Source organism: Dendropsophus ebraccatus, chromosome 6, assembly GCF_027789765.1.
Source record: "Dendropsophus ebraccatus isolate aDenEbr1 chromosome 6, aDenEbr1.pat, whole genome shotgun sequence".
Taxonomy (NCBI): domain Eukaryota; kingdom Metazoa; phylum Chordata; class Amphibia; order Anura; family Hylidae; genus Dendropsophus; species Dendropsophus ebraccatus.
Window position 1 is genome coordinate 64,886,753 of NC_091459.1, and position 15,613 is coordinate 64,902,365.

The following is a 15,613-nucleotide window of genomic DNA, read 5'->3' on the forward strand; positions in this document are numbered from 1 at the left end:
CTCCTTTATTGGAAAAAAAAGTCGAGACATAGAAAGTCCTGGCCCCATGCACATGCCCAAGCATGGCAGTCATTTGATTGAAAGCCCTACCCAATGCACATCTGTCTCCCCAGACTGTGAACGGCATGTGCTAGAGCAAAAGCACTTTCACAGAGCAGAAGAAAGAGGTCGGGGAGTGTGTCTGTGTGTGGAGGGGGGACTTGCATCGGTGGGGGTTGGCCTTGGCGACAGATGTCGAGGTGTAGCGGTGAGGGCGCATCTACCATTATTACTGAATCCAACACTGCCTCATCATCCTCTCTGCACTAAAAAAAAAAAAAAGCATCTGCACACAGAGGGATGGCAATACAAGTTCGGATGCAGCTCATTGGCCCTTGGCATGTGTCGGGAAGTGAGAAATGTAGCCTGTTCAGCTTCCACTGACACTCTATGTCATTTGATGTGTACAAGCCCCCACAACCCGTGAGAGTGAATGCCAGATAGGGGAGTAGGGAGACAGGGGAAATATCTGGGAACCAAAGCTGCGGAATGTGGCAAAGATCACCAGACAGCAGCCCTAACTGTATGTTAACCTTTTTCTTTTTTTTTTTAAACATTAAACAGGTACACTTTAAGAGCAGTGCACATTAGTAGGTTTTTACAGCAGTAAGGCTAGAATATATTGTCACCTCCTTTAGTGGGATAGCTGCATTGTTCATTGGATGATCTTCACTGTGCTCGGAGGGACTCTCAGGAAGGTGGCCTGTGTGACCATTGATCACTTTACTTTCCATGGACTCAGGGCTTTGAAAAGGGTCTGTACCTGGACACAAACGTACTCGCACTTTTGCGCAAAACCATCTTCTGAACTCATCCTGGTGATAAAAAGTAAAAACAAAACATATTGTAAATTTACTTAAAATACCTGTAAAATATCCTTTATTAAGGACAACACAGCACTTTATAAAACACAAGTAAAATCACCCTTTTAAAGCAGGTGAGGTTGGGGGTCCCAAGTCAATCACCATATTTAAAGCATCATAGCACATTTAATTGTAATAACAAAAAGTAGTCTGCCTACGAAACATAAAATAACAAAAATAACACTTGTAGTATAGGAATGAGTAAAAGATGACAGTAAAGTAATCCTTAGATCATTATAATAAAGTGGATGCTAAAAATTGTCATTAAAAAGGTAGGTATAGTCTCATAATGGTATCAGTCAGAATAAGTATGCTCTGCACAATGCACTGCCGGGAACACCATTCCTACTGGCCTACCATGTATAAAGCCACTCAGTCCAGACTAGAAACTAGAAAACACCATGAATATCAATTATTCCCAAATAGTCTTTAACAAAAACAAAATCACAGGAATAATGTTTCTTATTATTCACTCAATTTATTAATTAATCAAGAATTACATAATTTTACTTTTTCTAAATACAAGCCCGAAAGTTCCCAGCAAGCAGAGCAGCAGGCTTGGCTCCCATGATCCTTTGCGGTCTTGCGTCAGGCCGGAAGAGGAGGGGGTCTCCGCTGTGGAACGCAGTAAAGAAATTAAGATGGCGGCACCCAACACGAAAGGAGCTGGACAGTGGGATGAGGCGATGTATTCCATACACAAACACAGAGTTAGGTTGTTGGCACTTATGTCGGAGGTACTTATGCAGAGAGGTTACTGTGTTGCATACAGAATACAAAAGTATTTGTGGAGTGCTCCGAGCTCATGAAAAAAACAATATTTAAAAGGTGCAAAAGTAACAAAGAAAGAATAAACTGGAGCGGCCACTTTTAAGATGCTTGTTTCTTTATTCCTTTACATGCATAAATCAATAAATCGAGTTAGGGACAGCAATAGTGTAAGAATAGGGACAGTTGACAGGTTGTCTTAAAGGGCTGAATATAGCAGTGGGCATATAACAGTAAAGCCAAGATATGATACTGACCAATAATAATGTACAATGTGGCGGTGACTGGGACCTAACCTCGTGGACTGGGAGCCCAACGCATGTTTTACCTACAGGCTACTTCTGAATAAGCTTGTAGGCCAAACGTGCGTCAGAGTCTGTTATACTTGCCATACAGGAAGCTAACCGGAACTAACCATGCGGCGTGCCCAAACTTTCTTTTAAAAAATGTAAGATTAAAATAAAAAAAATGGGTTTTGTTTAAAATACAAAGGGAATGATTCATCTGTAGCTTTATGCCTTTTTTAGATCATCTCATCTTTAACCTGCTTTACCCCTTCATGTCAACCATACGGCTATAAACGTTCCTGACTGTGAAAGGGGTTTTAATGTGTGCAGGGCCTTTTCAATGTGATCGGCCCTTTACACATTGTCCCCAGACCTGGGCATAATGAAAGGCAGCCGCGGTCCCGCAGTTGCCTGTCATTAACGATGCACTGCGATCGCGGCGTTTAAGGTGGCCACTGATAGGACAAGGTCTTGTTCACTGTCTGATTGGGACCCCCGCAGCATCACCTGTACCGACAGGCGGGGGCAAGCCATTTACCTCTGTCCTGTTGGATTGGCAATCTGTAGATAGAGTGCTATGCTATGGCATACCATTCATCAGTATCAGTATACAAATCCATGTTAAGATGAGCAGACTAAGATGCTTGGCATTGTAGTTTTGCTAGTTGTGGAATTCCATCTTGAAGTAATATGACTACTACCACTATCATCATGCCTTATTACCAGCATATGATAGGGGTTGTAGTTATGCAAACTTATTGTAAAATTTTCATAACCACAACCCCATCATATACTAAATATTAGGCAGGATAATTGTGGTAGTAATCCCATTTCTTCAAGATGGAATTCCACAGAACTACAACTGTTCTGTATATGATCAATGTGCTATATACTATACAGTATATAGCACACTAATCATATACAGTACGGGGGTCTACTACTGAAGAGAGGTCTGTGACAGCACACCTCACTCCTGTCACTCGTCCTTTATCTCCTTGCTCCTGCCTGAGATGTTATCATGTTTGCAGGACGGGCGGGAGAGACACACTTCAGCCGACCTCACAGCAGGCTGGGGGAGGGGAGGAGAGCAGTGTGTGCTGTAAGGAGGTGCCAAGTCCTTGTAAACATGATCAGCAGGCATAGGAAAGACAAGCGACTTGTGACAAGGAAGTCACAAGTCACTCGTTCTCCCTCAGTCTGCTCAGCCTGAGTTGTCAGCATGTTTTGCAGACATGCAGACAGCAAATAAGCCGCATCTGGGACTTTCAGTGAAGTGGGTACAGGAGGGAGAGACGCTCCAGCCAATGGAAAGTGCCTCACAGGTCAGGTGGGGAGGAGGAGGCTGGGCTACAGGCACCCTGTCTTATGGTACTTTTACACGGAGCGATAATTCGCCCGATCGCACGATTAACGATTTAGAATGAACAATGTTTTTTTCATAACGATCAGCGTTTACACGGAACGATACATCGTACGGAAAAATAGTTTTGTGATCGCTTAAGCCTATCTCATATATAGTCGAAATCGTTTAAAGAATGTTTACATGGAATGATCTGCGAATTTTTTGCGAACGATCAACGACGATTTGAGAAGTTGTTGAAAGATCAAAATGAATGATTTCTCGCTCGATCGTTCGCTGCGTTTACACGCAAGATTGATTATCGTTCGAATTCGAAGTTATCGTGCAAATTCGAAAGATAAATCGCCTGTGCCGTGACAGCACTTTAGGAAGGACTACAATACTTCCTGCAGTAGTAAGTGCAGGAAGAAACACCCTTTACGTGCAGAACCTGTGAGTAGTGTCATTTGTATAACTTTTGTGGGGCAATACAGTACTTTAAATATGAGATTTAGCCAGAATACCCCTTTAATGTGGCGTACACCTACTAAGGAATACCTAACAAAAACTGGCAGATGAACTAAGAAGCAGGGCTGTGGAGTTGGTAAGCCGCAGCTCTGACTTCAACTCTAACGGAATTATAATCATGACCAACTCCTTTATAAATGGCAAGTCAGACACCAAGTGACTTATTTGTCCAACTAGTGAAAAGTAGATCTGGTATAGCAGCTTCTTCCTAATGTCCTACATGATCCTGGGGTGGCTTCTGAGTGAATAAAGCAACATTTAAAGCAGCTTCTCCTCTGTGTGTGCGCAGTCTCCAGCTACCATGTCCTAAGGAACTCAGAACAAGACTAGATGGAGCAGGTGGTCCCATTACGGCCCCACAGGAACTACCTGCTCAGCAAGTCACTTACTGAAGCTGTGCCCCGCCACACTCAGATTGGCTGAGCGGGAATTTCTGAGTGGGGCCATGACATCACAGGATTGGGGGCACGGGAACGGGTAAATATAACTACTTAATTATGATCCCAACACCCCCTGTCCTCCCTGGACTTTTCACTGTTGCCCAGAATAACCCTTTAATTTCTGCCTCTCTGTCTAACACACAGCCTGCTGCAGCCACTGCACGCACACACACACACATACAGCCTGCTACAGCCGTAGCGCAAACACACACAGCCTGCTGCAGCCATAGCACACTGAAGACAAACACACAATCTTCTCCCAGAGAGAAAACACCTCATTGAGGACAGTGGTTCCTGCTGCACTACTTATGGCTTCTTCTTCTCTATATTACACAGGATATCTTCATATTACACTGCTGCTCATATACAATCATCCAGCTTCCAGGAAGGGAACAGCACATATCTCCACCCACACAATGGACACTTCTAGCCCAGAGACAAACTGCCAATTAGTGACCACCAACCTCTCCCCGACCACCCTTATTTAAAAGGGACAGTGCTTTATTACTGATATATGGCGGAAACTAAATGTATGTAAGAAAGAGTTGTTATAAAGACAGATTGATAGAAAATAAAATATATTGATGAGGAACACTTATAAAATTCATATCAAAACCCAATTATAAAATTTTGAAAGATTTTTTTAAAACTGGAGTCGGAACCGGTTCATATTTTCCAACTCCAAAACAAACTCCACAGCCTGCTCAGAAGGAGAAGTATATGAGCTACATCCCATATTAGCTTAGAAAATTTTTAATTACAAACACATAAAAGAAACAACACTTATTTTTTATTTGAGAAGTCTGATTTATGCAAGGTATTTTTGAACTGAAAGGCATTTTAAAAGGCAATATCTAAAGTCAATAAAGTAGTAAAAGGGCTCCAGAATTCTGGAAATCAGTAAAAAGAATTTAACACACCCCACCCCCACTCCCAGTGAACATATTAGACATCGAGGAAGTTTCTGTAGGTTTCTGCTTTGTAGTTTAGTACAAAGTACTAAAGTAGATAAAGCAGGTAAAAATTATTTACTTCAAGTTGTGGCACTACGAAACTTATCTACATTGACTTCTTATGCTGCATTTAAACAGGCAGATTTATCTGACAGATTTTTTAAGCCAAAGCCAGGAACAGGCCATAAACAGGGAACTGGTCATAAAGGAAACACTGAGATTTCTCCTCTTTTCAAATCCATTCCTGGTTTTGGCTTCCAAAATCTGTAAGATAAATCTGCCCATGTAAACGCACCATTATAGTCTGTCCAATTTTACAGCCACAAGTGTGTAACACAAATTAGTAGGTGAAAGCACTATTGGGAACAGTCTGCTCCACATCGCTTTACCTTGAGTGCTGGTATTTATGGAGTTATAATAGGCAGGAGATATATGGTGGAGAATAAACTTTGAATCATTGAGCTGTGCAGCCTTCATGATCAAGAGCTGCTGCAGAATATGCCGGGAGCAGATTAGTTCACAGCAACAACAAGACAACCCATTTATTTTCAATGTTGGCTTCTGTAGTCCCTTACAATTTATAGCATTTATTGTACAAGAGATAAATGTGAATATTTGGGTGATAAGATGTAAGGGAGAATACTGTTCTGAAGGGAACAAATTTAAACTAGATTTGCATTTCCAGGGAAATACATAGTGCTTGAAAAGAGCCCCCCTTTACCAGCTCTTAAAGGGACCCAGTTCGCACTTAACGGAACCAAGGTCGCTCTTAAAGGGACCAATTTCATTCTTAAAGGGACCTATTTTGCACTTAAAGGGACCCAGGTCGCTCTTAAAGGGACCCAGGTCGCGCCTAAAGGGACCCATTTTGCTCTTAAAGGTACATATTTAGCTCTTAAAGAGCCCCAGGTCGCTCTTAGAGGGACCCAAGTCGCTCTTAACCTCTTAAGGACCCATGACGTACCGGTACGTCATGGATCACTGTCACTTAAGGACCCATGACGTACCGGTACGCGGGTCCTTTAAGAGGGCGCCGCGGACCGGCCGCATGCGATCGGGAGAGATGGCCTGCAGAAATACACTGCAGGCCATCTCTCCCTGTCGGCATGGAGGTATGTTAACCCCCCCCCCCCATCACCGCTATAGGCTTATCAGTTCAGATCAGCCAATAGCGGCGATCGGAACCTTTCCGGGCCATCGGTGACCCGGAAAAAATGGCAGTCGGTGCTGTCCGAAGTAATGGTGGTCACGGTGCCACCGGCCCGATCAAAGTCCCCAAAAGTTATAAATTCCTGCTCCGACCCCTCAGCTAGGTAGCTGAGGGGTCCAGAGCAGGTATTTGTACATTACTCACCTGTCCCGGGGTCCTGATCGGCGTCTTCCGGGTTTGCGGCGTCCTCATCTTCTTGTCGGGTCTTCGGCTCCTTCCGTGACGTCCCGTTCGGCTTTTCGGCTCCAGCGTTGTCTTTTTTCGGATCTTGCGCTCTGCTGCCCCTTAGCGGCTGATAAGTGTAATACACTTATCAGCAGCTATAGGGATGTTCAGTATGCAATAAAGGTTTTTTGTTTTTCCCCCCAAAAATTTCTATTTTCCACACCCTATCGCCGCTGAGTGTTGATCAGCATCGCACGAAAGTAACTCCTCCTTTTTGGCGTAGGGTGTTTTTTTTCTACATCCTACTGCCACAGTCTGCTGATAAGTGCCGCACATAAGTGCGGCATTTATCAGCAACACCATTTTTGGCGTAGGTGTTTTTTTCTATACTTACTGTAAAAAAAACACGTAAAAAACACTACATTACACCACACTACACTACATTGAATAAAGTTTGACACTACACCACTACATACCCCATATACCAATCCCTATATAAAAGTGGCCCCCGGCGTGTTTTCGGTATCGGGCGCATCTGCTATTATTGCCTCCGACACCGAAACAGCCAATGAGGATGAATGGGGGGATCCTTCTTTCCTCCATTCATCCTCATCCTCCAATGACGTATCTGGGGGTAGCGTAGCGTATGCTGCCTCCCAGACACGTCTTTTCCGCCAGTACCGTCCCAATAAGAGATGACGGTATGGCGTGAAATTCTACAAACTCTGTGAGAGTACCTCAGGGTACACTTACAGATTTAGGGTACGTGCACACTGCGGAATAGCGAAGGATAACCCTTTGTGCATTTGTGCATTCCGCAGCTGGCACCCACCGGCGGACTGATGCAGGCGAGTGTCTCCACCTGTGTCATAGACTCCATGTTATGCACGGGCGGATTCCATCGTCCGTCCAAAGACGGAGAGCAGAATCTGCCCGTGCATAGAATGGAGTCTATGACACGGACGGAGACGCGCGCCCGCATCAGTCCGCCGGTGGGTGCCAGCTGCAGAATGCACAAAGGGTTATCCTTCGCCATTCCGCAGTGTGCACGTACCCTTAGAGTGTATAAAGGAAGGGACACCCAAATCCAGCCCCCAGATGTCCCCCCCCCCCCATCCTCGGAGTTAGTGGGATGATCGTTCGGGAACTGATCTTCCCACTGCTGGATAAAGGTCACCACCTGTACGGGGATAACTTTTATACCAGCACCCTCCTTTTCTGGTCCCTCGCTGCCTGAGATACTATAGCTTGCGGCACGATCCGAAAATATCAGAAGTAGTAATAAAGCCCTAATATTTAGCAGCCATGGAGCGGACCCAGCGCCTCTGGATATGAGTGACCCCGTATCGCACCAGGACAACATTTTCCAGGTGACGTCCCACACACACACACAGGAGAACGGGAGACCCCAGAAGAAGTGCAGAGTGTGGGGTAACAGGGGGATCAGGAAGGACACCATTTTCCAGTGTGACGCCTGTCCTGATCACCCCGGCCTCTGCATACTGGATCGCTTCAAGGCGTACCACACGTCGTCGGAGTTCCACATTATCTAAATTCTGGCCCTTATTCCTATTTCAGGGGTCACGTTGATCCAGGGATTATTCTGATCGCCATTATGGAGTCGGGAAGGAATATTTCCCTGTGATAAGGCTACTGTCGTTTGCCTTACAAGGGTTTTTTTTGCCTTCCTCTGGATCAACACAGGTTGAATTTGATGGACACCTGTCATTTTCAACCTTATAAACTAATAATTGGCCTAATACCCCCAAATAAATTAGAATGGTCCCTTTTCCCCAGCTAAATAGGTATGGCCGCCATTCCCATTAGAGGATACCATGATGCAATTATAAACCCTCTGTGCTGCCAGGGCAGTAGAAACCCCCCACAAGTGACCCCATTCTGGAAACTACACACCATAAGGAATCTAACCAGGGGGGCAGCGGGTATATGGCCCCCTGGTGACGGCCACATTTGGGACGTGAAAATGAAAAAAATGGTATTTTTATTTTCACGGCACATGTTCTACACATGTGCCCGTCACCAGTGGGGTCCATATGCTCACTGCACCCCTTGTTAGATTCCTTGAGGGGTGTAGTTTCAAGAATGGGGTCCCTTGTGGGGGGTTTCCAGTGTTTTGGCAGCACGAGGGCTCTGTAAATGCGAGGTGGCCCTTGAAATCCATTCCAGTGAAATCCAGCTTCCAAAAGCCATTTGGCGCTCCTTCCCTTTGGAGGCTCGTCCTGCGCCCGCTTGGCACTTTATGTCCACATGTGGGGTATTTCCGTACTCGGGAGAAACTGCGCTACATGTTTTGTGTTTTTTTTTCCCTTTTATCACTTTGTGAAAATGAAAAATTGAAGGCTAGCACAACGTTTTATTTTTAAAAAATACTTTTGTATTTTTTCACGCCACATTGTTCGGAAAATCTGTGAAGCACCTGTGGGGTCCAAATGCTCACCGCACCCCTTGTTACATTCCTTGAGGGGTGTAGTTTTCTAAATGGTGTCCCTTTAGGGGTGATTTTTAGGTTTTGGCACCCCAGAGCCTCTGCCAACCTGAGGTGGTACAGTCAGAAATGACCAAATATAACGGAGCCATTGAAATTCACTAGGCACTCCTTTATATCTGAGGCTTGTGGTTGCGTCAAATAGCGCAATAGGGCCACATATGGGGTATTTCTATAAACTGCAGAAATGGGGCAATAAATATTGGGGTGCATTTCTCTGGTAATAGGTTCATAATTATGAAAAATATTGGGTTACAATAAAATTAAAAATTTCAAATTTCTAACACTTAGCTTTTATTTCTGTGACTCCCCTAAAGGGTTAAAAAAAACTTTCTGGATGTGCTTTTGCAGAGTCTGGGGGGTGCAGTTTCTGAAATGGGGTGCTTTGTGGGGCTTTATAACACACAGTCCCCTCAAATACACTTTAAACCTGAACAGGTCCCTAAAAACATCTGATTTTGATATTTTACTGAAAATTTGGAAATTTGCTGCTAATGTTTTACGCTTACTATTGTCTAAAAAAATGAAAGATAGTTTAATAAATGCTGCCAACATAAAGAAGACATGTTGCTAATGCTATTTAATATATAATTTATGTAGTATAACTATTTTCTGTATAAGCAGAAAAGTTTTAAAGTTGGAAAAATGCATTTTTAAAATTTTTCACGCTATTTTGGGTTTTTCATAAAGATTCGTTATAAGAATCGACTCCATTTTACCAGAAATGTGAAGTACAATATGTCACGAGAAAACAATCTCAGAATCAGCTGGATAGGTAAAAGCATCCCGAAGTTATTAATGAATAAAGTGACACAGGTCATATTCATAAAATTTGCTCCAGTCCTTAAGGCCATTTCAGGCCCGGTCCTTAAGGGGTTAAAGGGACCCATTTCGCTCTTTAAAGGACCCATATTGCTCCTTAACGGACATATTTCGCTCTTAAAAGGCACCCAGGTCGCTCTTAAAGGCACCCAGGCGACTTGGGTCCCTTTAAGAGCGACTTGCGTTCCTTTAAGGGTGACCTGGGTCCCTTTAAGAGCGATCTGGGTACTTATAATGGTAAAGATCATTGCTCGGTTACCATGACAATCTTACTCATGTCAGTGAGACAAAATCATTAAGGACCTTACATATATTACATCTTCTATTGGCCAATAGTGGACATGTGACTGTGGATGGTGTGATACATTGCCTGACGAGACCTTAAGAGTTCCTATTGGCTGCTATATCTCAGCTATTTGCATATGTGCTGTGATTGGCTGTTAGCAGTTAGAGTGTGGCCATTATTTGCAAAGGGCCATTATTTTCTATGGGAAATTTGGGGTCTTTAAACGTAATTTCTTAAAAACGACAAATCTGATCGAAACGAAAAATAGATAGCACACCTCACACCGCCGAGGGCTTCAAAACGCAGTTTGAACGGAGTCTGTGCGTAAAGCGGTTCGGGCTGTATTACCCGCAGAAAAATAGCTGGAAGAAGAAACGGAAGAAGAAGAATACGGATTACAATATAGTGCTTTTCAAGCACTATAAAAACAAGTGAATAGGAAAATCCATAACATGGTGGATGTAGAGCACATAGGGAGGCTTATAAACTGACAGTACTTCTCTGGACAAGAGCTGAAAATTAAGGGGTTATATGCATACTCAAAAAATGTATATACTGATGAGGGCTGAATGAAAATGAAACACAAAAACATGAACTCTCCTATATAGGCGCGTAAAAACAAACAATCATCAATCTAGAGTCATTACAGCACAAGACATACTAAACTCTGTGAATGGTAGGCCAAATCAATGCACTTCAGCAGAGTCTAGAATCACAAGCAGCTACTTTCAATAAGCCTCATCGTGACAGGGACAAAGTTATACAAACAAGTTATGTAGTGAGTGAATTAATCCCAATGAAGCTAAGGCCTTTGATAGAGAAAGAGTTTGTGAAAGTGTGCATGATGTCTGCTGCAGAGTTGTTAGCCCCAGGATGTTAGTTTGTCTCAGAGAACCGATTACTGACTTAGCACAAAATACTGAAGAAACACTGATTCACTGAGTTTTTCCCTCTGATACGTCTGTTTTCTTGTCACAAGCCAAATACTGCCCAACTTGCCATTTTTGTTTGTGGGATAACAGCAGAATATGACACAAGAGAGGAACTGCTGTCAATAGAACGCAATGCATGGTACTACAAGAGGTGTAGATGTGTTCCAGAGTCTTGGTTTATCAATGAAGATGTCTGAGCTAGCATTTGAAAAGTTAAGTGGTCTTTTTAGAGGCAGAGCTCCAGCCATGGTTAGGCCGCAAAAAGGGCTGACTGCATTTGTCAAGAAAGAACCAAATCATCTCAGTCTTGTGCACAGTCACTGCAGCTCAACAATGTGATGTTGACAGTAGTGTCATGGATACATGACATACAACTTTTTATAGCAATTTGCCTACATCAGTACTTTTTTGTCTAAACTGCTATTGTTTAAAAGGAAAAAAAATAAAAATCATCGCTTGTCGTTCGCTTAAGTGTTTTATCTGTACGTGTAAAAGGAACCTCAGAGAATACTGATACTGAATGAAAGTGGCTGTGTGATCTAGCATTTATGTCGGACATTACCAAGTATCTCTCAAAGCTGAGCGTCAAGCTTCGGGGCCCTAACTTCTTGGCTCCCTGCTTTTACACGTAAAATCAGTTGATGCTAAATTAAAACAGTGGAAAGTGCAATGTGAAAGGCAAATTATGGTGCATTTCCCTACTGTGGAAGTACAAACTCTTCCCCTGGCATATCAGACTCTAACCATCCTGGAGCAGCTACCGGCACCCTTCTCTAAGGCGCCAGCACCCGTGCTTCACCGCCATCGACCCTCGGCACCCGATTCTTCCGAATGACTCTGCCAACTCCCCAAGCTACAGGCATCAGCGAGCCTGCCCCAGCACCTTGCACCCCTTACCAGGTGCATAAATCAGCCACTGATCCTGCACGAAATTCAGCGACAGCGGCCTAAAGAAGGGTGCTAGGAGCTGCTTCAAGAAGGGTCGAGGAGTCTGATCAGTCAAGGAAAGAGCCAGCAGCTGCAAGGTGAGTGTTGCGGGGGTGTGGGGGGCAGCAGCACAGGGGACTCCCCTCATTATGAAGGGAATCCCCGCTGTGTTCACTGCAGCAGCGAAAGAAAAACAGGAGTGGGTGGCTGTTTAAACTTGGCAGGCGCTTCTGCTTCTCTCAGCTGCAGGGAACACCCTGTAAAGAAGTGGAGAGTCCCGCCATAATGACGGGAATCCTCCTCTCCTGTAACCTTGGGGTTCCTGAACACCTCAGTAACAGTCAGCTAACAGTTATCTCCCCTGATTTTGGATACCAAACAATGTTCAAGTACCGAACAAAACTTCAGCGGGAAATTTTGTTTTATTGTTACTGTATTATTTATGGTTTTCTTCGCAACAAGATTCCAGGTCTTTCTGTAACTCTGGAGAGATGGTTCTTGGCTCGTGTACAACTCTTATGAGAATTATTTTTACTCCTCTGTCTAAAATCTTGCTATGAGCACCTGGTCGTGAATAGTTTGTGAAATAATGTTCTTCTCACTTATGTTTATGATCCCAACAGTGCTCACTGGAACCCAGTAGTTTAAAAATCATTCTGTAACCAATGCCAACCAATGTTTGCAACAATAAGGTAGCGAAAGTCTTGAGACAGCTCACTGGTTTTACCCATCATGAGATTATTCTTGTGTGGCACTTTGATAATGAGACACATTTTTAGAGGACATCAGTTAAACCAGCTGATATTGTTCAATTTCCAGATTTCAGCTGGTGTCAGGACTTTCCTTGGCTTTTTGCACCTCTTTTTCTTCATGTGTTCAATACTTTTCTCCAAAGTCTTCTCTCTATCAATTTTTTTAAACGCACAACCACTTTAAACAGTGTATCACAGTCATAGCTTTATACATACGACAGGAAGCTCAAGTACACACTTGTATCACTACCATTATGAACATGACAGGAGCTTGTTTGATGAACATCCCAACAGATATTCAATAAACAAACAGAAGTAGATCTGCTTTCTCAGCATGTTGTTAGAGACTTACGGTTGTTCTCAGCAGCACAACGTCACAGTCTTTCAATGTTGTCCGAGTACAAGTTGTTTTCACACGCCACTTAGGCATCCAATAGAGAAGAAGGAGGAGAAATCCTCCAGTACATAACACACCCACAGCTACTAAAGCCAACTTCCACCGACACAGATTGTATCCATAAATCTCCTGTGTAATAAAACAAAAGTGGTTACAATGCCAAAGTAGTTTACAAATGGACCCATCAGACACCACATTGGAGAAGTGAAACAAGAATACGCTGCTCTAATTGCAGGATATCCCCATCTGTCAGCTCCAAGTGTGAAGCTGAGGATCAGCAGCTTCTTGCTAATTAACAAGTGTTAAAAGTAGAGTCCCCCCACCCGCTGATGAACTACTATAGATTGTTATCTCTTAGCAAAATAGTTTTTTCTGGCACATTTCCAAGCAAAGCACTTCCGGGTCTCTGACCAGGGCTTGATTTACTCGCTTACCCTTCTACTTCTGCTCCCGGAGCCCAGTTAAATAGTAAAAATTTCTCCAGAAACACCCCTTAGGGCAGTGCTTCTCAATTCCAGTCCTCAGTCCGCACCAACAGGTCATGTTTGAGGATTTCCCATACAAAGAATACCTGATGCAGTGAGTATAAATATATCACCTGTGAAATACTAAGGAAATCCTCAAATCATGACCTGTTGGTGAGGCCTGAGGACTGGAATTGAGAAGCACTGCTCTAGGGTACGTTCACATGTACTTAATGTGATGCAGACCTCAGATATATATTGATTAAATCCACAGCTTAAAATCCGCACCATCAAATCTGCAGCATATTAAGTGCACGTGACTATACCCTTAAAGTGACACTGTCACCCCCTTTGTGCATTCTGACATCTCTAAACAGGTGTAAAGGGTAAATTTTGCGTTTTTCCTACCTTATTTCATATCATATATCATGGTGTTTGTTCAAGTAAAAAGTGTTCTTTTATCAACTGCAGATTGTATTAAGTGGGCATGGCCTCGTGGCATTAGCGCCACTTAGCCACGCCCACAATGACACAGTTGGCCCCACCCCCTCGCCGGCCATTGGAGCAGGCTGGCCGAAAGGTCTAGACCCCACCCCCTTTACGTCGGCTAACCAATAGGCGCCAAGGGGGCGGGACCAATGGTGCCATTATGGGCGGGGCTAATTGGTGCCAATGCCATGAGGGCCACGCCCACTTAATACAATCTGCAGTTGATAAAAGGACACTTTTTACTTGAACAAACACCATTACGTATGATATGAAATAAGGTATGAAAAATGCTAAATTTACCCTAAACACCTGTGTAGAGATGTCAGAATGCACAAAGGGGGTGACAGTGTCACTTTAAGAGCGAGTTCACACGTACAGGATCTGCAGCAGATATGATGGAGGAGATTTGAACTTGCAGATTCAAAGCAAACATGCAGCTTCAAATCAGCGCCATCAAATCTGCTGCAGATCCTGCACGTGTGAACACACCCTAAGGTCAAGTTCACACTATGTATAACACTGGCCATTCTGTGACCCGGGCGGATCACAGAACAACCGGTGTTACTGAAGATCATCCTGGCTGATGATCTTCCCTTCTGCTGAATTCGGATGCGGGCAAAACCGCGTCCGCCTGCATCCGAATTCACCGCTGCACACAATGGAGTGTGTGACCGGAGCCGCACGCTCCACTGTGTGAACTGACAGGTCCTCTGCGGCTGCTGGCGCTGAAGCACAGGTACTGCTAGCCTGGAGATGGCTCCAGACAGCTGGTGCAGGCTTGTGGAGCTGTTCCCCGTGGTGGGGAGAAGCGGCGGCGGCCCGGGAAAAGCATTGGCCGGCTGTTACAGGATTGGCTACGGCGGCCCAGAGAAGGGTCTACGGTGCTGGGGAAAGCTGGAGGAGGAAAAGAAAGGGAGGTGAGGCAAGTTCAATCAGCCACCCGCTCTTGCTTATCTGCCTCCGCTGCAGGGAACGCACCGCTACTTACTGCTAGTCTTTAGACTTTGTGGGCCGAGCACTCTGCACCTGACCCATGGACTGTAAAAAACATTTACATTGTTTACTATGGGAACACACAGCTCAGTTCTCGAACTGCTCAGTTCTGGAACAGCCTTCCAGAACAGATTGTGTTCGAGAAGAGAGGTATTACTGTACATTTTTTATGTTTCTTAAAAGCTAACAAGATAAACAAAGTAAAACTGACTACCATAAAAATCCACTAACCATCTCATCTTCCAGATCCTTGTTGATCTTCTCCCCATTCTCCATTTTCACAGAGTTCAGAAAGAGTCTCTCCAAACTTCAAAATACCGGACTTATGCTGAAAGAATAAAAAGGAAACAAAAACCATCAGCAGCTGACACTTCATTACGGACCCTTGTGGTTCCTAAAATATGGAGGATAATAATCTAGTTTCATTATAATATAAGCTCAATTCTGTTGTGA

At 44.0% G+C, this 15,613-nt stretch overlaps 1 protein-coding gene across 3 annotated transcripts in view; it reads right to left on the bottom strand.

The window, feature by feature from the left end:
- ATP13A3 (ATPase 13A3) overlaps positions 1-15,613 on the bottom strand; it is a 189,981-nt gene that overhangs the window by 127,949 nt on the left and 46,419 nt on the right. For all 3 annotated transcript variants that reach the window (XM_069975062.1, XM_069975063.1, XM_069975061.1), the window contains exons 2-4: positions 15,392-15,488; positions 13,170-13,343; positions 669-854 (exon numbers count right to left, since the gene is read on the bottom strand). In XM_069975062.1, the coding sequence (XP_069831163.1) occupies positions 669-854; positions 13,170-13,343; positions 15,392-15,436 (405 nt within the window). In that variant the 5' untranslated portion in view covers positions 15,437-15,488. The remainder of the gene's footprint in view (positions 1-668; positions 855-13,169; positions 13,344-15,391; positions 15,489-15,613) is intronic.